Source organism: Urtica dioica, chromosome 3 (assembly GCF_054948205.1).
Source record: "Urtica dioica subsp. dioica isolate 48M chromosome 3, U.dioica_male_clone48M_v1_H2, whole genome shotgun sequence".
Classification (NCBI taxonomy): domain Eukaryota; kingdom Viridiplantae; phylum Streptophyta; class Magnoliopsida; order Rosales; family Urticaceae; genus Urtica; species Urtica dioica.
In genome coordinates, this window is record NC_142758.1 from 48,278,345 (window position 1) to 48,300,684 (window position 22,340).

The 22,340-nt window shown below is 43.4% G+C and overlaps 2 protein-coding genes and 1 non-coding gene across 3 annotated transcripts; 2 read left to right on the forward strand and 1 right to left on the reverse strand.

The window, feature by feature from the left end:
• Nucleotides 1-10,563: 10,563 nt before the first annotated feature.
• On the reverse strand, nt 10,564-13,715 carry LOC149403348 (2-methylene-furan-3-one reductase-like). Its single transcript, XM_089609657.1, has 4 exons — nt 13,189-13,715; nt 11,886-12,209; nt 11,423-11,582; nt 10,564-10,988 (listed from the first exon to the last, which is right to left on the reverse strand). The coding sequence occupies exons 1-4, from the start codon at nt 13,591-13,593 to the stop codon at nt 10,723-10,725; spliced, it is 1,155 nt and encodes a 384-aa protein (XP_089465783.1). The 5' UTR covers nt 13,594-13,715; the 3' UTR covers nt 10,564-10,722.
• TRNAA-CGC (transfer RNA alanine (anticodon CGC)) lies at nt 12,273-12,345 on the forward strand. Its single transcript has one exon. It is a non-coding gene; the product is annotated as a tRNA-Ala (tRNA).
• Nucleotides 13,716-17,862: 4,147 nt separating the features above from the next.
• Nucleotides 17,863-19,433, forward strand: LOC149403350 (uncharacterized). Its single transcript, XM_089608682.1, has 4 exons — nt 17,863-18,807; nt 18,877-18,936; nt 19,094-19,225; nt 19,419-19,433. Exons 1-4 carry the CDS (start codon nt 17,863-17,865, stop codon nt 19,431-19,433), a joined length of 1,152 nt encoding a protein of 383 aa, XP_089464808.1.
• The last annotated feature ends 2,907 nt before the right edge of the window (nt 19,434-22,340 follow it).

A 22,340-nucleotide genomic window follows, 5' to 3' on the forward strand; every position in this document is an offset into this window, starting at 1 on the left:
TTCTAAATATAACGTCACGGGTCAACCAAAACAGTCACTCTTTCATTCATAAAGTTTGTGGGTACTTGAAGATTCATATTGTCGGCAAAACAACATCCTTTAAAAAGAATACAAGAGTGCCCTACTTTTACATAAATGCAAACCTTTTTTTTTTACCAACTACTTTCTTTATTTTACAATTCTAATTCATGCGCCAATTTTTAATTTAATGTTTTTACCTTTTAGTAAGGTATTTCGTTACCAAAGGTTCGTTCACATTTTTAGGGATGTGATTCACACCGGTTGTGTTGCTTGTGTAATATTCATTTTATAGGGTAAACTGATAATAGATAATACCCGTTATAGATTAAACTGTAACAAAATTGTTTATTGTGTACTCATTTACCCGGTCGTTAACTTATAAAAAAAATTAATAAATATATTTATAAAATTAAAACAAATAAGTTATTTAAAGTAACCTATTGAAAAACATATGACATATATTTAGTAATATATTTACAAAGTAAATTGGAAAAAAAAAATGAGACGAATATGGTAGTGAAATAGGTGTATCCGGATTTATCTGTACTCTTGTAATGTAAAAAGTGCACACGCGATTGAAACTTATTAGATTCTAGCTTCCGCTATACTTTTCAATGTATGGAGTAATATTATATAATTAGCGTAGTTCTAAGTGGTCCAATAAAAAAATATGAATAAATATAAGGCTACATTACTTTACATATTCTATTTGATGTGAAAAATAGAGATTTGTTGGAGATGAGATTTTAAGCGTTTGATTTGACCATTACCGCATAGTAGTATAAGGAATAAATTATTCGGTTGGAAATAGTCTTAAAGGATCACTTGAGAAAATTTGGACGAGATGCTTGAAATTCGTGGCGTTGTCTTGGACGAAGGTTTTCACTAGGTCGTTTTAGGATCACCTTCAATTTTTTATATCATAGCCCACTTAATATTCAATACACCACAAGGAGAGAAACGACGTTGAAATATAAAACTAACTCTATCTAGGGCAGGTCCAACCCTTAGGTGGATTAGGTAATTGCCTAGGCCATCAAAATTTAAAAGAAAAAAAAAAGGCCAATTTATGCTCAATTAATGTAGTATTTTAGTAAGAAAAATAGGCCTATTTTTTTAAAAGGCTAATTTTGTAGTTGCAATGGGCTCAAAGTCTTAAATAAATACAAAGCATTTTTTGATGCGATTTTTTATTTGTCTGAAGTCTTATATATTAATATATTTGTAGCTTTTTATTTTAATTTTTTATTTATCTAGAGTCTTATATAGTAATATATTTATAGCTATGTTTATCGTATCCCTTCTTCTTCCTCGTATATAAAGGACACCTTATCCAGCCAATTATATATTGATAGTTTGATACCAAAACACTCAATGATGGCATTATAACCATGCCACGTGATTGCATATTATTGAATTTTTAATATCGTTAAACATGCTATTTTTTTTAACTGGTAACATGCTATTTTCTTACCGTAGAGTTTTATTGTAAAAATAAAATACATAAATATGGATATGAAATGCTTACTGTTGTCGCACGAAAATGAACAACTATTTAAAACCTCGGGCGGTTCGATCCAAGGCCGGACCAAGTGATCGCACCCGGGCCAAGAGTGTGAACTCGATAGTCTCGAGCTAGGGTTTTCTCCGATCAACCCGCCTCTCGGGAGAGGTAGGGGGTGAGGAGGAGGAGTGACCGTGCCTTGGTTGTCGGCTGCCTACGTACCCGTGCGTGGGATCAGGTCAGAACGTAGTTCAAGCGTGTAGAACGCTGTATGAGGCGCGGAGCCTTGGTGGAGAAGCGTGCTCGACGAAGGAGACGGGGCTCGAGGAGTCCTCGGCGGCGTCTCAGGACTTCGGAGATCGCGTACGCGAGAGAGAATGTGTGTTTTCTCTCTTTTGGAGACGTGGAAGACTCTAAGTCAAGACTTCCTTGTTGTGGCGGAGATTCCGGACGCGTAGACGATTCCCAGTTGGAAATGCCGGACGCGTAGGCGATTTCTTGTCAGAAATGGCGGACGCGTCTAGGGGGCTAGACGCGTAGGCGATTTTCAGTAGAAAACCGTTAGAGCACTCGTGGGCTCAAGATTAATCGCTCGATCAAGAGAGGCGGCACTCGGGAGTCCCCGGAAAGCGCTTCAGAATCTCCGAGAGCGAGAAATCGTGGAGAATCCGCTTCAGGCCAAGGATGGCATCTAGAGAAGCGGAGAGAAGTCTCAAGTTCCTTGAGAAAGAATGAGATGGCTTTCCCCTCAATGGGAGGGGGTATTTATAGGTGTTTGGGGGCCTTAGAAGGCTTCTTTTTCGTCCATGTGGGACTAGGAACGCATGTGGCATCAAGTGGAGGCGCACGGCGTGCGCGGCGCACAACGCGCGGCGCGCGGCGCGCGGCGCAGGGGGCGCGGCGCGCGGGTCACCGGGCGCGGCGCGGGATGCGCGGCGCAGGACGCGCGGCGCAGGGTGCCTTGACTGGTGCGGCGCGCTGCCTGGCCGGCGCGGCGCGCTGCTTGCTGCCCGGCTGGCCGGCGCAACGCGTTGTGTGCGTAGTGGGCGGCTCGTCTTGCCGGGCTCTTGCGGGCCTTCGAATGCCATCCTTCCCACGTGAAATATGAGGATTTCCTCTTGACGAGAGTGACTAGTGGCTTGACTCGAGGAGCGACTCGAGAATGACTCGAGGCTCGACTCGAGGAGATTGACTCAAGGCTCGACTCGAGGAGCGAAGCTCGACTCGAGGAGATTGACTCAAGGCTCGACCCGAGGAGCGAAGCTCGACTCGAGGAGTCAAGAGTTTAGGCGAAGGATTGAAGACCTGCCGCTCTTCAGGACCTCCGGCCTGACCATCGGCCCTTTGAGCGACGTGCCTTCTTGGCGTCTCGGGTTTTCTGAAAACGACCGACAACATTAGCCCCCCAAGTTCATTGCTCGGGAGGCCCCGGGCGGTGAACTTTTAGTTGTTTCCGCCGGGTGTTTGAGGAAAATAAACTTTCCAGAGCTTCACTGTTGCGAAGCCTTTGTGATTATAAAGAATACTCTCACAATTGCTAGTGCTCTCTCTCGCTTTTCCGTCTCTCTCGACGCGAGTGTGTGATGTACACGTGGAGGAGGATCCAAGCGGATAGGAGGCGTAGCTCAACGTGGACGAGGCGAACGCGCTTGCGTTCGTCGCTCTAGTCCCGGATCAAATGGGATATGCATGCGCAAGTGGGGCGTGCATTTGTGTAGAGGTGTGCCGGCGCGTCGCGGCTTATTGATCTTTTGGCAATGTTACGCCCGAGTTAACCTTCGATAGCGTTTTGTTTGATAATATCATCAATCCGGAGTCCATGGGACTCGACGGTGACTAGCAGGGTGACGATTGTGTAATCATGACCTATTAGGGGAAGATCATGGTTTCCGTCTCGGCCAGCTTGGAAGGCGACTGCACTTTTGCATTTTGCAAAGGCGTGCTCATTCCGAGGTCTCGAAGACGGAGGTTGATGCTGCGGGCTGATGCTTCGAGAAGACGGAGCGGCACCTGGCGGAAGGCTCTGCCGCACCGGAGGGCTTCGACTGCTCGGGGATAAACGCTAAAAGTTTGACCACGCATCAAGCATAAGTCGGCCTCACGGGGCATCCGCCATTCCCGCCTTGGTGACGCTTCTTCGTCTGCGTTCGGAAGATCGGCCCTTATTCCCTAGGCGCGAGCGCGGGTCTCTACCTTGGCTGACCTGTTCTTCAGGTCGCTCCAGGCGTTTGTTCGAGGAGTGGGACTCGACTCGAGGAGACTGACTCAAGGCTCGATTCGAGGAGCGAAGCTCGACTCGAGGAGACTGACTCAAGGCTCGACTCGAGGAGCGAAGCTCGACTTGAGGAGACTGAATCAAGTCTCAACTCAAGGAGCGAAGCTCAACTCGGGGAGCCGACTCGAGTCTCAACTCGAGGGGCTAGGCTCGACTCGGGGAGCCGACTCAAGTCTCAACTCGAGGGGCTAGACTCGACTCAAGGAGACTGGCTGGACATTAAGGAATATGACTCTACTCGAGGAGCGATGCTCGACTCGAGGTGTATGACTCAATTAGAGGAGCAAGACTCAACTCGGGGAGAATGACTTGATGAGAGGGGTGATGCTCGACTCGAGGGGGATGACTCGAGGAGAGTGACTCGACTCGAGGAGCATGGCTCGACTCGAGGAGGGCGTGACTCGACTTGAGGAGGATGTCCTGACTCGAGGAGCAAGGCTCGATTCAAGGAGAGCGGCTCGACTTTAAGGAGCGATGCTCGACTCAAGGAGAATGGCTCAACTCAAGGAGCGAAGCTCGACTCGAGGAGGATGACTCGTCTCGAGGAGCAAAGCTCGACTCGAGGAGAACGGCTCAACTCGAGGAGCGAAGCTCGACTCGAGGAGGATGACTCGTCTCGAGGAGCAGAGCTCGACTCGAGGAGAATGGCTCAACTCGAGGAGCGAAGTTCGACTCGAGGAGAATGGTTCGATTTGAGGAGCAAGGCTCGACTCGAGGAGAGTGACTCGACTCGGGGAGCGAGGCTCGACTCAAGGGGAATGACTCGACTCGAGGAGCGAAGCTTGACTCGAGGAGAATGACTCGACTCGAGGAGCGAAGCTCAACTCGAGGAGACTGACTCGATTTGAGGAGCAAGGCTCGACTCGAGGAGAATGACTCAACTCGAGGAGCGAGGTCTCAGCTGGTTCAGGCCGAGCGAGGTTCTTGCTCAGAGGCGGGTGTGATTGTGCTTAGTCGGCGGTGGTGAAGATGACATGAGTTGCGCCTTGTATGGCTGTTCAGGTGCGTTCCGATTAGTCATCATACACAGCGCCTTGCGGTGACTCAGAGCGCGTCATTAGAGACGGCTGCGTGCGTTGTTTTAGGCATCATAGGCACGTCATGAGGGATGGCCTAGATGCGGCATATAGGTTACTTAGGTGTGTCACGAGGGACGACTTGGTTGCGCCATGTGGGCGTCTTAAGTGCGCCATGTAGGCGTCTTACGTGCGTCACGTAGGCGTCTTACGTGCCCCATGTAGGCGTCTTAAGTGCGCCATGTAGGCGTCTTATGTGCGCCATGTAGGCGTCTTATATTGCGCCATGTAGGCGTCTTACGGGCTGCGCCTTTACGCGTCTTACGTGCGCCATGTAGGCGTCTTAAGTGCGCCATGTAGGCGTCTTAGGTTGCGCCATGTAGGCGTCTTACGGGCTGCGCCTTTACGCGACTTACGTGCGCCATGTGGGCGTCTTAGGTTGCGCCATGTAGGCGGCTTTGGTGCGTCGCGAGGGACGACTTTAGCCTGCATCTCTGGGATGTCTCGTGGGCGCGCCGCGGGGGCGTCTTTAGCCTGCATCTCGGGGATGTCTCGTGGGCGCGCCGCGTGGGCGTCTTTAGCCTGCATCTCGGGGATGTCTCGTGGGCGCGCCGCGGGGGCGTCTTTCGTGCACGCTTGTTCCCGTTTTATGTTCGGGTGTTTTGTTTGGATGGAGCGTGCTTTCTTTTTGTGGAGCGTACTTTCTAGAGGATTTTTAGTGTACTACCATTGCCTATAGCACTAGCCCCCCGAGTTCTGGGTTTACAAGTGTAATCTTGATGATTAAAAATCTTTGATAAAGTGGATTTTAAAAGAAAAACATCGAACTTTATTAACATTGCAAAAAATTTGAAATCCTAAAACGTTGGCTCGTAGGCCTTATTGTTTAGAAAGCAAATAAATAAATGGGGGGAGCGCTGGCTAGTAGTAGTACTCTCTTCAAGTGTTCCGCATTCCACAGGCGATAGATCGGTGTCTCGTCCATGTATGACCTGGTAGACTGTGTGGGGTCCCTGATGAAGATGCCGTTACCTTGCACTTAGGTGTCTTTATGGACTTTGCGGAGGACCTTGGTCGACTCGACGCTATCTCTGAGCTGGGAGATTATGTTAACCGTCTTTCTAGCAGTTTTTCCATCGATTCCTTGGATGTAGCATATTCTGGCTTGGGATTGATCTCCAGCCATGATGCCGATTCCATCCTCGGTAGGGAACTTCACCAGTAGGTGGTATGTAGAAGTAATAGCCCTTAGTCGGTTTAGCGTGGGTCGCCCAATGATGACATTATATGGCGACTCCTGATCAACCACTAGGAATGGGATCATGTGAACGACTTCAATGCCTCCGGGAGTTCCGAAGGTGACCGGCAGATCGATGACGCCTTTAGTCATGACTATCTTCCCAGTGAACCCGAATAGAGGCGTTTGGGTCGGAGTTGGGTGTAGCCCCCCGAGCTTCATGCGCTCTAGGGTGGACTTGAAAATTATGTCGGCAGCACTGCCGTTGTCGATGAGAACTCTTTTCACCAAGTTATTAGCTACTTGGGCTTTGAGCACAATTGCGTCATTGTGCGGATGCACAACTCGCTTGGCCTCTTTGTTGGTGAAATGCATCGTCTCGTGAGGCACGGACGGAGGTTCTTCATATGTGAGGTTGACGTGCATAGCAGCGTCTTCTTGAGCCACGACCTTTAGGAATTTTTTCCGTTGTCGGGCCGAATCTCCATCTTGTGGACCTCCCAATATGGTGGTCACAACGTGGAGTTGTGGATTGGCATTGGCAGTAGCCGTGGTTCGGTCGGCAGAAGCGGCTGTTCCTCCTCCCCTGCCAGACTGTGGTCTGTTCGAGGTGGGGCCCGCAGCGCTAATCATGCGTAACACGAACTTTTTTAGCTCACCCCGTTGGATCAACGCCTCGATCTGCCTTTTAAGACTATAGCATTCAGAGGTCAAGTGACCGTATTCCTGATGGAACTCGCAATATTTAGATCTATCGCGAGTCGCGGGATCTTTGTTCATTGGAGCCGGGGGAGTGAACTTGTCGCGCGCTAAAGCTAGGATTTGCTCCGGCGTTGTGTTCAACGGTGTGAACGACGAGTAGCCCTTAAAGTCTTCCGCAAGTCGCGGCTTCTGGGGCATCGGACGTCGGCTATTAGAAGTCTGACCTCCTCTGTTTCGCCTTTTACGGGAGTTTCCTTGCTCGTCGCTAGGCTCGTCTCGGTGGTGAGGGCTTTGATCATTGCCCTTGCGACCATCGAGGTAATCTTCGACTCCCATGAAGGTCTTGGCTCGAGTCATTAACTCGGCCATGGTAGAAGGGACACGGCCGACGATGGACTTAAGGAAGTCACTTGTGCGCAAGCCTTCAGTGATGGCGGTGATTGCGTCTTTGTCGTCAAAGCGATCGACCTTATTCGATTCTTCAGTGAATCGGGCGAGGTATCGTCTAAGAGACTCGCCATCCTCTTGCCTGATTGACCACAGGTACATCTTGGTCTTCTTTTGGACCATAGACGTAGCGAACCGTGCTAGGAACATATCCTTCAGGTCTTTGAACGAGCGGATGCTTCCCGGCCTTAAGTTCTTGAACCACTCGAAGCCGGGTCCGGCGAGGGTAAGACTAAAAGCTTGGCACATAGCGCCGGGAGTGACACCCTGCATCGTCATCCAGGTTTCATAGTGCTGGATATGGTAAGCAGGATCTGCTTTTCCATTATATGGAGCGAGGTTCGGGAGTTTGAAATTTCCCGTACATACCTCGGCCAATATCTGAGCCGTGAAAGGCGAGGACTTCTCCTCAACGACCCCATAGGCACTTCCGCCTATTCCGTGTTCTCGGAGATCTCGTACTTCATTTCGAAGATTGTGGATCATTGTGATCACATCGAGACCGGCAGTCGGAGTAACTCCCTGTTCGGGAGGAGTCACCTGTCGTCTTTCATTTGACCCTTGACCCGTTCGGCGGTTCCCGTTAATTGGGGCTGCTGCGGGGATGTTTGGCCGAGAGCTTAGTCGCTCCCTTAGGTCATCGCCACGCTCGATGCGTTGGGCGGTGAGGTGATCCCTAAGATCTGGGCTGGTCGTTCGGAGGCGCAGGCTTCGTCTGCGACGGCGCGCTCTCCGCGTGCCCTGACTCTCCTCAACGTTCTCCCTTCGACCTAGTCGGTCGAGGGCCGAGCGTCGGGAGTTTCCCTCTTGAGAAGCAGCCGGCGCGTCGCCTTTCCAGGGTAGGGGATTCGAAGGACCGGCTTCAAACATGGCGGGGAGTCCTCCGTCCTTCGTGAGAGAAGTCTCGATATCCTCCGGATCGCAAGTACCCTCATAGTCAGGGTCACGGTCGTGGCTTTCCTCGTTGAGGTTCTCAGGATCCCCGTTAGGGGTTATTGCGTTATGCGCGGGTTGCTTCGCAGCCAGTCGGCTGTGGTACCTCGCGTTCTTTGCCTTTAGTTGGCGGACGTTCTCCTCCAACTCCATGATGCGGTGGTCCCTGCTATCTGGAGATGGAGATGGTGAGCGGGTCGAGCTCTCTTCATGGAGCGACTCTTCGTCACCATGCGCTCGGGAGCGCAAGAAGTATTTCTTGGTCCCAGTGACGTTTTCGGGGTTGTTCACGCCCTCAGAACGTACGGGTGGTTGAGTACTCATCTTTTCTCAAGTTCGAGAAAGTTGAGTTTGTAGAAGAAAAGAAGAAGATGAACAGAAGGGATTTCGGGCTGAACAGGTCGGGAAGTCCCCTCCTTCTAGCGCCAAAAATGTTGTCGCACGAAAATGAACAACTATTTAAAACCTCGGGCGGTTCGATCCAAGGCCGGACCAAGTGATCGCACCCGGGCCAAGAGTGTGAACTCGATAGTCTCGAGCTAGGGTTTTCTCCGATCAACCCGCCTCTCGGGAGAGGTAGGGGGTGATGAGGAGGAGTGACCGTGCCTTGGTTGTCGGCTGCCTACGTACCCGTGCGTGGGATCAGGTCAGAACGTAGTTCAAGCGTGTAGAACGCTGTATGAGGCGCGGAGCCTTGGTGGAGAAGCGTGCTCGACGAAGGAGACGGGGCTCGAGGAGTCCTCGGCGGCGTCTCAGGACTTCGGAGATCGCGTACGCGAGAGAGAATGTGTGTTTTCTCTCTTTTGGAGACGTGGAAGACTCTAAGTCAAGACTTCCTTGTTGTGGCGGAGATTCCGGACGCGTAGGCGATTCCTAGTTGGAAATGCCGGACGCGTAGGCGATTTCTTGTCAGAAATGGCGGACGCGTCTAGGGGGCTAGACGCGTAGGCGATTTTCAGTAGAAAACCGTTAGAGCACTCGTGGGCTCAAGATTAATCGCTCGATCAAGAGAGGCGGCACTCGGGAGTCCCCGGAAAGCGCTTCAGAATCTCCGAGAGCGAGAAATCGTGGAGAATCCGCTTCAGGCCAAGGATGGCATCTAGAGAAGCGGAGAGAAGTCTCAAGTTCCTTGAGAAAGAATGGGATGGCTTTCCCCTCAATGGGAGGGGGTATTTATAGGTGTTTGGGGGCCTTAGAAGGCTTCTTTTTCGTCCATGTGGGACTAGGAACGCATGTGGCATCAAGTGGAGGCGCACGGCGCGCGCGGCGCAGGGGGCGCGGCGCGCGGGTCACCGGGCGCGGCGCGGGATGCGCGGCGCAGGTTGCGCGGCGCAGGGTGCCTTGACTGGCGCGGCGCGCTGCTTGCTGCCCGGCTGGCCGGCGCAACGCGTTGTGTGCGTAGTGGGCGGCTCGTCTTGCCGGGCTCTTGCGGGCCTTCGAATGCCATCCTTCCCACGTGAAATATGAGGATTTCCTCTTGACGAGAGTGACTAGTGGCTTGACTCGAGGAGCGACTCGAGAATGACTCGAGGCTCGACTCGAGGAGATTGACTCAAGGCTCGACTCGAGGAGCGAAGCTCGACTCGAGGAGATTGACTCAAGGCTCGACCCGAGGAGCGAAGCTCGACTCGAGGAGTCAAGAGTTTAGGCGAAGGATTGAAGACCTGCCGCTCTTCAGGACCTCCGGCCTGACCATCGGCCCTTTGAGCGACGTGCCTTCTTGGCGTCTCGGGTTTTCTGAAAACGACCGACAACACTTACTACAACAATTTCTTATTTTAATTTTTAAGCTTTGTGATGAATTTGAAATGTGTATATTAAGATCTTGGGGCTGAATAATGAAAATAAAATGAAGTAACAAAAATAAAGTACATAAATATGGATATGAAATGCTTTACAATTACAATTTCTTATGAAAATAAAATGAAGTAACAAAATTAAATAAAGTACATAAATGTATATACATTGGGCCGACCTGATTCTAACTAAACATTATACACACGATCACGAGGCAATTATCGTTAACAGACTTCCACAGAAGAACTAAAAAGTACGTATACCACCAATCAGCAATATTATGTGCTTATTGATTACTAATATAACGTAACGTATGAGTGATATAAAAGGAGATGTATCTTTTGCTGTCGTTTCTTGTGTTGTTGACATTTGGGTGTCGTTTCTATGGCTTACATCCCCGACATTGACATCTGGCTCAAAATTCAGGTTCAACTATTTTGAATCACTAACGTATACCTCAGAAGAACCACAAAGTACTATACTACCAATCGGAAATATTTTATGTATGATTGCTATAACGTGTGAGGAATATAAAATGAAAGGAAAAAAAAAAGGAGAAGTATCTTTTGTTGTCGTTTCTAGTGTTGTTGACATTTGGATGTCGTTTATGTAGTTCACATCACACATCACCGACCCAAACGCGTCTAGCTCAAAATTTAGTTCAAATAATTTGAATCAATAACGTATATGTAACTCACAAGAAGCCAATTTTAAGAGCTTGAAATATAATCATCACCGAATTTTTCAAGTGTCCTTATTATATACGCAACAAAGAGGACAAAAATGGCGTTCATGGAATTGGATGAATGACAACTTTACCAAGAGCCCTATTGGTCTCAAGGTGAGAGAAGGCCTCGACGAGCTGCGAAAACGGGAACGGCCCTTTGGGGTCGATCACGGGCTTGACTTTTCCGCTCTCCAAATACGGATTGAGCTTTTCGAGAATTTCACCGTCCGATGTGACCACGAATCTGAAACCCGGTGGAGTCACCGCCCCTGTCAGAGCCACCACGCTCCCTCCTTCCTTCACCGCTTTTACCGCCCTATCACATTGCCCTGTCATCAGGGACGACGAAGCCATAAATGTAAATTATGGGGACTTACATGTAAAAAACATAAAAAGAGGGGCTAGTTTGCAACTTGTTAATGCAAAATGAAAGAGGAAAATAATTTTAAAAAAAAATTAAATTTTCTTAAAATTGACACAAAATGTACAAACTTGTTCATCTAAAAAAATGTCTATCTAATTAAATCATGACGCGTTGCCACTATTTTTTATTACTCATTTTAAAAGAGAAGGAATGGAATTAAAAAAAATAGAACATATTGTCTATCTAATAGTTTTTTTCGTTAACTAATCTTATATTTAATTACCGTTTATTTTATCTTAAGTGTTATGTTAGTTATGGTCGAAATTTGATTGTTAATTTACTACAAATAAGAAAGTGATATTCATAATCTATGAAAAAAAGAGTGATTTCTTTTTGTACCTATTGCATCATAGACAACATCGAACTTCTCTTCAAGATCTTCAAAATTTTGTTTGGTGTAGTCAATGGGCAAATCACAACCCAAGCTCTTCAACAAATCCTGTTTTCCGGTGCTTGCCGTGGCCGCGACTCTCGAAGCACCAAACACTTGTTTCGCAAGCTGAAAAAAAAAATTACAAATTTATTTCTTTTGAATATATTAAATAGCGTACCATGCATGTTCCATAAATCATATCATTATAATAGGATAACATTTTAATAGTAACCAACATCCTAAAACAAGTTACGTAACGCTAAAACTACAAAGTATGAGAGTTCAAAGGAGAACATGGACAAAATTTTACATTTTCGTAAATTTGTGTTTAAATATTCATTATAATATAATTAAAAAAAATTATATTATGAAAAAGTGACGAGAAGAAAGTTTGAGTTACGACGAAAATAAAATGATTTTTTTTTTTACCTGAATGACGAGGCTACCGACCCCGCCAGAACCGTTGAGGACGAGGATGGACTTTCCGGGGGAGAATCCGGTGCGGACGAGGCCTTCGTAGGCGGTCTCGATAGCCAATGGGAGCGCGGCGGCTTGATCGAAGCCGAGGCTCTTTGGTTTAAGAGCCAAAAGCTTCTCTTCCGCGGCCGTGTATTCCGCGAGGGACCCACTTTGCTTTGGACCGTCCAATGCCTTCTCGCTGATGTCACCGTACACCTCATCCCCTTCTTTCAACCTCTTCACTCCGCTCCCAACTTTTACCACCACTCCAGCCACGTCATACCCCGGAATAGTCTTTTTTTATTCATTTTAAAATACAAACAATAATTATAAACTATTACGAAAGAATGTCACTTAGGGGGTGTAGCTCATATGGTAGAGCGCTCGCTTCGCATGCGAGAGGCACGGGGTTCGATTCCCCGCACCTCCAAACTTTTGCAGATAAGAATATTCTTTTTCATATATATTTAAATAAAATAAAACATATTATTGCTAAAATTAAATTACAGACACTAAAATATCAGAAAAATAATTAGATTGATGACAATCAAGGAGAAATATTACTCAACTTACTCAAATTAAATAGACTAAAATATTAAAATTAAGGAGCACGAGATATAATATTATTGCTAAAAGCTCTCATAAATAAAATATTCTCATTATTCGTGTCACATTTTTTTTTCATGCTAAATTGCTCTCATGACCAAAACTATCTTTGAATTATCCAAACATTTAATAAATTGAAAAGATATTTTACAAACTTAAATTAATTAATAATAAGACCAAAATATCAGAATAAAATAATATAGGCTGATGAAAATTATTGCTAAGAACACCTAAGGTAAATAAAATAATTTCAGAAACATATCCAATTCCATAAGCTTATTTATTATCTTAGAATGCACGTAATTATCGTGTCACATTTTGGTGTTGATTACTTCCATGAACAAAACTATCTTCGATTTCGAATTATCAACGAAGTCCTAACATCTAACAAATAGAAAACAAACATTTTTTACAAACTTAAATTAACTTATAATAACACTAATATATCAGAAAAATAAAATAGGGTGATGAAAATAATTGCTAAAAAAAACTCCTAAAATTAATAGAATATTCTCATTTATCCATCACAAGAGCCCATGAATGGTGCTAGAGCTACATTGCATTTCAGAAACATATCCAATACACATTCCATAAGCTTATTTATTGCCTTAAAATGCATGTTATCACTTATCAATCACTAATGAGTTAGTTAAGTAATAAAGATTACCGGCAAGGGAGAGTCGGAATTTTGAAACTTGCCGAGCCTGCGCTTGAAGTCGACGGGGTTAAGAGCAGCGGCTTTGACCTTGATGAGGACTTGATCGTCGTTTATCTCCGGAAGCGACACGTCGTTTTCCAACCTCAAAACCTCCACGCCTCCGTACTCGCTGTAAACCCACGCGCTCATTTTCTCGCTCATCCCCTCCGACGCCGATGCTCTCGCCGGAGCGCACCGCCGCACCGGAACGATAGATTTTCGGTGTCGCAGCGTATCGGCGGCGGCGGCGGAGTAGGAGGGTTTCGATTTTCCCGGCAATGACGCGACGGAGAATAATCCGACGGAGGGTTTGAGGGGATGAGAAATTTGTGGCGGGAACAGAGGCTTGTTGAGCTGTGGGGTTGTTGAGTACATTTTTGTTGACTTTTGGTCAACTTTCTTTCTTTAGTCTTTCTCTGTGTCTATATCTATATCTATATCTAATCTATGTTGTTGGGAAAGTGTGTGTAATGCAAAAATATGGAGACACATACATTTGTGTGGTTGTCGTTTCATTCTTCTAGTAACTTCCTTGTTTATATAATCATGGATTGAAAACAAAACTAGACCACTAGTTATGTGTTGTTTTTCTTTCTTTTTTTTTTCTTTTTTCTTTTTTAATGAACATTAGATCTGTTTTTTTAAGGTGTTTTGTACATGTTTTAGGCATGTTTTTGGATTTATTTAATTTTAAAAATCAATTTTAACACAAAATTTTATGCATAGAATAACACGAGGAAAAAAAATTACAAAACATGTCCAAAACATATCCAAAACTACATTTAAATACAATATAATTGTGTTATGATAAATTTAACTACATTATGCATAAATATATTTTGCTTTATACTTTGAGTATATATACCGTTTAACACGATTTAATACGATTTTCCTCGAAAGCATAAATCGCCATCCCATAGTAAATATTGAAACTTTTTAACTAAAACATAATACAATATATTAAAAATATTTAAGTACACTAATCAATATATGCATGTCTTAATACATACAAATTATACATTGTAAATAAGACTTTTTTTTTCGTAAAACTCGTATTATAGATATTTAGAATCAATAATCGAGTTTTTCTTTGAATTGAGTACTTGTTGCAAAGTAAAACCTTACGAGAGCGTAGGTCCGAAATCATATTTGCATAAGATGCAGAATTCCTGGAATTATGAGATCGGCGACATGCCCACAGCGAGTGTTGAGTTTTTCATTCGAGGCCGCAATAACTGCACATATCTACCAAAATTTGTGCAACTCCATCGTTTTGCGGCATGCTAGCACGTCCGCATCCATCTTTTTTAAGGGCTATAATGCTGGAGAGCAAATTCTTACAGTGTGAGAGAATAATTGGCTTATTCTTTTGGGAAAATAACACATTTATACCATGTGTTTTAGTGAAATGTCGAGTTTAACTCTCGGTTTTAAAAAATGTCGAGTTCATACCATCTGTTTAACTAAAATGACGAAATTATACCCTCTGTTTAACTAAAATGACGAAATTATACCCTGAAATAGACAACAGTGTCACGAATATTCTTTTTATTGACTTTTCAATGACGTTGACTATAATATTTATATATAAACACCAATTATATTTATTCATTCGCGCCATATATGTAATTTATTTAAAAACTAAAAAACAAACAACAGTCTCTTAATCGTGAAGAACACATAAATAGGCAAATGGGTAAACATCGATAGTTGATAGTTATCAAAATCGCATATTCGAACAGAGAATCCAGGATTTAGAGTTACAATTCGAACACGGAATGAAGTCATTTCTTAGGAGGTATGAGTTTTATTATTTAATTTCAATTTAAGGCTATTTTTATTTCAAAATTGAGAATTTGGAAGTTAGGGCACTGATTTAGATTTGATTTGGTTTTTCTTATATAAGAGTTAATATCAATGAAAGGGAGATTTGTGACGCTATTATTCATTTCAGGGTATAATTTCGTCATTTTAGTTAAACAAGGGGTATAATTTCGTCATTTTAGTTAAACAGATGGTATGAACTCGACATTTTTGAAAACCGATGGTTAAACTTGACATTTCACTAAAACACAAGTATAAATGTGATATTTTCCATATTCTTTTTTATTATGTTAACATGCTCACTCGTTAACGCATTTGTTTTAAGCTCGCCAATGCCTATCTGACAAATGTCTAACTAATTTTAAATATGAAAATAAAATCATCAAATAAGTTTTTTTTTTTTTTAATACTAAACAAGTATACTAACATCACTGGACTAACAAATTGCAAAAACACATTTGTAACATATACTACGAACGAACGAGTTGGAGGGGTTATAGAACGTTATGAGTTATGACACTATACATTATGGAACATTAAACGACGTCCCATATCCAAAGCGCCATTGATTATTACCTTTCTAGTGTAAAAATCAAATTTAATCCAATGATTACCACCTTTTTATTATGCGTAGAATAGCACCGAAAAATATACAAAACACATCCAAAACTAATCTTAGATAAATTATAAGTGTGTTATAATATTCAACTACATTATACATTATTATTATTATTATTATTATATATATATATATATATATATAAACTAATCAAAATAGCTATAAATAACTATATTTCGCATTATACTTTGAGTATATAAATGGGAAATTGCCACAACTACTACCAAATGAATAACTTTTTCCAATTTCCCACCAAAACCATAATTTGGCCAAAAATGTCACTAACTCAAATGTACAACAACTTTTTTATCCTCCACTTAAATTTTTCTTACAACCCACACCAACTCTCCATCATATCCCATCTCACTCCTCATTTTCGCTCATATCCCGCTCATATCTCATCCCCAATCCCTGACTCTCTCTCTCTCTCTCTCTCTATCTCTCTCTCTCCGTCGGTCTCTAAAACCCTCGGCGTCGCTACCCCCACGGTCACGCAGAGCCAAACGCCTACGAGACCCAAACGCCTACGAGACTCAAACGCCCACGAGACCCAAACGCCCACGAGTTCGTAGTCCAAGACCAGCCCGCGCCTACGAGACTCAAACGCCCACGAGTTCGTAGTCCAAGACCAGCTTGCCCACAAGGTTTGTCTCGCATTTCTTCATTTTCCATAAATTTCGTGGTTCAAAAAGTTCAAGTTCTATGTCATTTTGATAGTTTAAAGAGATTCAAATGTCCTGTTTGGTATGGGTATGTTCACCAGTGAGTTCATCAATTGTTGACTTCAGATGTCAACAGTGGACGTCAACTGTTGACATATGAAGTCAACAAATAATTAATAACTCAACTCTGCCTATGCTTTTTGTACGTAGTGATGGCGGCTATTTATTTATTATTCAAGCACAGTGGAACTTGGGTTGAACCTGGTTGTTATCATGAGAATGGATCTTTCGGAATCATGGTGCCGTATGAAGTTAACTTCGCTAGTTTAATGCAAATCATTTACTCGAATTTGGGCAAATCACCATCCACTCATACCATTGGTGTTGCATACGCGATGGCTGGTGCCTTGAAACCTGTTGAGATAACCAACGACGCTACGTTAGAATGTTATTTATATTTGAGGAAGAGGAGAGAAGATGACACGGAGAAATTACAATTGATATTGGAAATAAATGAAATTCCACCCAGGCTCGATTCTCCAGGGGTTGGATCCACTGGCAACAGCCGTGATAGTGGTTGCGTTGGAAACCCGCCTACAAGAGTTTCTGACATGCCATCCATACCCGAGGAGGGGTGTGGTTCGGTTCCAACTCCTGATTCGGTAATTCGTGGTACGTTCGGATTGGATGACTTAAGGTTGTCAGACTATGAGACACAACGACAACAACAACGAAAACGACAATGCTCTCCACCACGAAACTCGCCTCCACCTATAAATTCCCGATCCCCTCCTCCACCACGCAACTCCCCTCCGTCACCACGATCCCCTCCTCCACCATAAAACTCCCCTCCTCCACCACGCAACTCCCCTCCGTCACCACGATCCCCTCCTCCACCACAAAACTCCCGTCCTTCATCACCGTCTACGCCGAATTCACATAGCGTCCCAAGTTCATCTACTAGGAGAGACGCAAACATGGATGAGGCTATTATTTTAGATGGTCATTCCCCCGTATTTATTGAGCGACATGCATTGTACAAGGATAAAAAGACTTTACAGAAGCACTTGATGTTGTTCGCTATAAACAACAACTTCACGTATAAGACAAAGAACTCGGACAAAAACACATTGCATGTTGTTTGTCTGGGAGAGCATTGTAATTGGGCTGTCCGGGCCGTGAGAAAGGCTAACACGCCCATTTTCCAAATTAGAAGGTAAACTCTCTTTGTTGAATCATGTATGAAATTGAAATACTGTAATTAGATCTCTGTTTTTTGACATCTGGTGTCAATTGTTGACATCTGGTGTCAATTGTTGACATCTGGTGTCAATTGTTGACATCTGATGTCAATTGTTGACATTAATGTTGAAACTAAGTTTGTTGTAATTTTCATGTTTTAGGTTCGACAACGACCACAGTTGTGCCCTGAACGTAAGACAAGAACGTCACCCGCAAGCAACGAGTACTTTAATAGGAGAGGTTGTGAAGCATAAGTGTATTGATCCAAGCGTGGGTATGTGCAAACCGAAAGAGATAATGAACTACATGCAAATGGATTACGGGGTGTCTATGTCTTACAAAAAAGCTTGGCGTTCCAGAGAGCAAGCTCTAAAGTCCCTCTACGGCAATTCCATGGAGTCGTACGCATTCTTACCTAAGCTAAGGTACATGATCGAGACTAAGAATCCAGGTTCTTTATTTGACCTCGTCACTAGTGAGGGCGGCGTATTTATTAGTTTTTTCATGTCACTCGGCCCATGGAGAACGGGGTGGAAGTATGTAAGACCCGTGATTATCGTCGATGGTACTCATTTGAAGAACTATTACAAAGGAACGTTGTATACGGCGTGTGGGATGGACGGAAACAAACAAATTTTTCCACTAGCCTACTGTATAGGTCCTTCAGAGTCTAACGAAACTTGGATTTACTTCTTCGCCAAATTGAAAGATGCAATTGGGGAACGGGAAGAGCAAGTATTTGTATCTGATAGGCACGCTGGCATAATCAATGGCATCAAGACGGTATTTCCGAACTGTGATCATGGTTTTTGCATGTACCATCTTCACGGTAATTTGAAGACTACTTTCAAGGGGATTACGAAGGAGGTGAAGTGGAAATTTTACGGTGCCTCGAAGGCATACACTCAGCGGGAATTTGAAAGTTTCATGATCATGTTGGACGCTGAAAATCCCGAAATACGACGGTACTTAGCTAATGATGTCGGGTATCAAAGGTGGGCACGATGCATGTTCAGGAGAAAGAGGTACGGTATCATGACGAACAACAACGCGGAAGCATTGAATGCATTAAATGTAAAAGTCAGACAATTTCCAGTTTCGAAGTTGATGGATTGGCTGAGAAAGAGAAGTATGAAATGGTTTTATGAACGTCGAGATGCTGCGGCCAAAACAAACACGCTCCTCACAAAAGTATATCAAGCCAGAGCAGACAAGTACATTGCATACGCTGTTCGAATGGAGGTAAAGTCTACAATTGTTGTATGTTTCATGTTTTGTACAAGATTTTGATGAAGTTATGTTTTCTACTAGGTGAGGCCATCTTCAGTCGACGAGTTTGAGGTCGTAGACAGAGAGGGGATTATATATGCTGTTAATTTAGAAGAGAGGACATGCTCATGTCGGCGATGGCAGGCTCATAATTTTATTTGTCCACACACAATCGCAGCATGTCGAGTACGTAACCGTCAAGTTGAGAACTACATTTCCGAGTTCTACTCTACGGAGTATTTGCGGGCAACCTACGCAGGTGTACATCATCCTCATGGCGACATTTCGAGTTGGAATATTCCCCCCGAGGTGGAGAATATCAAAGTTCTTCCGCCTCAACACAAAGCACGTGCCGCCGGTAGGCCAAAAAAGAGAAGAATACCCTCTCAAGGTGAGGACATTATTAGGCGCAAGTGTACGCGTTGCGGGCAAATTGGCCACAATCGTCAAACATGCAATAGTGCTACTCCTTTGTCCACGCAATAATTTCAGACTTCTTTGTAATTTCCACCATTTCAGTAGTGACTCTTGTTGATTTCTTAGTTTATTGAGAAATTTATTTGTAATCTCCGACTTGTATGCAGATTTTAGACATCTAAAGTCAACAATAGACGTCAATTGTTGACATGTAGATGTCAACAGTTGACGTCTATTGTTGACATCCGATGTCAACAATTGTTTGTGATTTCTTATTGTTCTCCATTAGTTGTGAGGGAACTAAACAATTGATGTCAATTGTTGACAGGTCAACTGTTGACATCTAGTGGATGAATTTAAATTTAGTTCTTCACTTAGGCATGCAATTCACAACATTACACATATATAAAAGGGACATAGTGTAAATAGACATATTAAGCAGTTTCAAGCATTCAAGTCATACAAAAACTCATACATATTAAGCAGTTTCAAGCATTCAAGTCATCGTCAGACTCATTTATTGTTGATCATCATCCTCATATAATAGAGAAGTTCCTCTATCTGGGTTTTCAGCATAAACAGTCGTGTCCCCTTGGGCACGACTTCCATAAAATCTCATTTTTCCTTCAACGGAGTCTCCCAATCGTCTCCGATGATTTCTTTCATAACCCTTTCGAGAGACATGATCGGACCCGATTCAGTCTCACTACAAAAAGTATCCAAGTACCATATGTACTCAGCTTGGCTCATTTGAAACTCCGTGAGTTGTGCATCACCGAGTTCCGATCCGCTTGCCTTATTAACATCAATTGACTACAATTTTAGTAATTGTCTACAATTATAGGTATGAATGTCTACAATCATAAAAAATAATAACCGAAAATCAGCTTTGCTTGGCATCAAAATGTACCTCATTTTTAGATAATTTTCTCTTTTGGGGCTCGAAGTCGTCATAGCTTGTCACCGGAGATTCAATGGAGTGTTTTTCTGACATTTATGCATATTAGTATCAACAACGTTCATTATTGACATCTAATGTCAACAACTGATGAGAGAAATTGACATCTAAACTCTACAGAGTTCATCAGTTGTTGACATTAGATGTAAACAGTTGACGTCCATTATTGACATCTAATGTCAACAACTGATGAGAGAAATTGACATCTAAACTCTACAGAGTTCATCAGTTGTTGACATTAGATGTCAACAGTGGACGTCAACTGTTGACATCTAATGTCAACAACTGATGAGAGAAATTGACACCTAAGGTCATCAGTTGTTGACATTAGATGTCAACAATTGACGTCCATTGTTGACATCTAATGTCAACAACTGATGACATCTAAACTCTGCAGAGTTCACCAGTTGTTGACATTAGATGTCAACAATGGACGTCAATTGTTGACATCTAATGTCAACAATGGACGTCAATTGTTGACATCTAATGTCAACAACTGAGTTTAGATGTCACCAGTTGTTGACATTAGATGTCAACAATTGACGTCCATTGTTGACATCTAATGTCAACAACTGGTGAACTTTGTAGAGTCATCAGTTGTTGACATTAGATGTCAACAATGGACGTCAATTGTTGACATCTAATGTCAACAACTGATGAACTCTGTAGAGTTTAGATGTCAATTTCTCTCATCAGTTGTTGACATTAGATGTCAACAGTGGATGTCAACTGTTGACATCTAATGTCAACAACTGATGAACTCTGTAGATTCATCCCAAACACCTAAAATCTGTTCATCCGACAATATCCCAAACAATATCCTAAAGAACTGACGAACTCTGAAGATTCTTAACATACCCAAACAATATCCCAAAAAGCGAAACGAACCTTGTGCGCGACCTGATCTTGGACTAAATCTGGAGTTTGAGTCTCGTCGGCGTTTGGGTCCTCGGGTTTTAGAGAGTTGGTGCGAGAAAGAGAGCTGGTCCTCGGGCACCTGGGTTTCTTGGGTCTGGTGGCTTTGGGTCCTCGTCGGCGTTTGGGTCCTCGAGTTTTAGAGAGTTGGTGCGAGAAAGAGACCTGGTCCTCGGGCACCTGGGTTTCTTGGGTCCTCGGGAAAAGACTGACGCGAAGAGAGAGAGAGAGAGAGAGAGAGAGAGAGAGAGAGAGAGAGAGAGAGAGAGAAGAGAGAGTGAGAGGAAGAGAAAGTGAGAGGAAGAGATTGACAGGAAGAGAGAGAGAGAGAAAGAGTCATGGATTAATGTGAGCTATGAGCGGGATTTTGAGAGTTGGTGTAGGTTGTAAGAAAAATTTAAGTGAAGGGTAAAAGGGTAGTTGTACATTTGAGTTAGTGGCATTTTTGGCCAAATTATGGTTTTGGTGGGAAATTGAAAAAAGTTATTGTTTTGGTAGTAGTTGTGGCAATTTCCCTATATATATATATCGTCTAACATGATTCAATACTATTTTCCTCGAAACCATCAATCTCCATCTCGTCATAAATATTGTAACTTTTAAACTAAAAGATAATACAATATATTAAAGGGTTATTAAGTTATATAACCACACGACTATAGTGAATTGAGATATAGCCCACATTTGATTAATTTCTTGTAAATAACCAAGGACTTATTAACAGATTAGTAAAAGACTTATTTAACAGTCAAACATGTAAAAAATAGGCAGTTAATAAGCTGCCACGTATGTAAGTTGGCTATTTACAAATTATTTACCAAAGGTTGGCTAATTTACAATTAATATAGTTTATGTGGTTTACGTAGCCAATTTTTGTATATTAAAAATATATAAGTACATTAATCAATATGTGCATGCCTCAAAAAGTACAACTTGTACATTGTAAAATAAGACTTTTCGTAGAACTCATATTGTAGATATTTAAAATCAGTAAACAACTAAAGTCTCACAAGAGCATGAATTGGTCCATGAATTAAAAAAAAAAAGTTTGATATGGAATCAAGGTTTCATAATTAATTTTGAGAAGTTTCGAATTGGACTTGAATGAATAATTTACAATCAAACGATAAATTTCCTGATTTATATTGTTACCGGTCCATCTCGGCCCAGTAGAGCAGCGACGGCCGCGATAGGGGTCCCTCCCCCGGTCCAGGTA

Excerpts from the sequence above, each read along its gene's own strand:
- LOC149403348 (XM_089609657.1), bottom strand. The coding sequence starts at position 13,593 with ATGTACTCAACAACCCCACAGCTCAACAAGCCTCTGTTCCCGCCACAA. Across the intron at positions 11,583-11,885 it reads TCGGTAGCCTCGTCATTCAG|CTTGCGAAACAAGTGTTTGG; the intron begins GTAAAAAAAAAA and ends TTTTTTTTTCAG. Across the intron at positions 10,989-11,422 it reads TGTTGTCTATGATGCAATAG|GGCAATGTGATAGGGCGGTA; the intron begins GTACAAAAAGAA and ends CCCTGATGACAG.
- LOC149403350 (XM_089608682.1), top strand. The coding sequence starts at position 17,863 with ATGAACTACATGCAAATGGATTACGGGGTGTCTATGTCTTACAAAAAA. Across the intron at positions 18,808-18,876 it reads CATACGCTGTTCGAATGGAG|GTGAGGCCATCTTCAGTCGA; the intron begins GTAAAGTCTACA and ends GTTTTCTACTAG. Across the intron at positions 18,937-19,093 it reads GAGAGGGGATTATATATGCT|GTGTACATCATCCTCATGGC; the intron begins GTTAATTTAGAA and ends CAACCTACGCAG.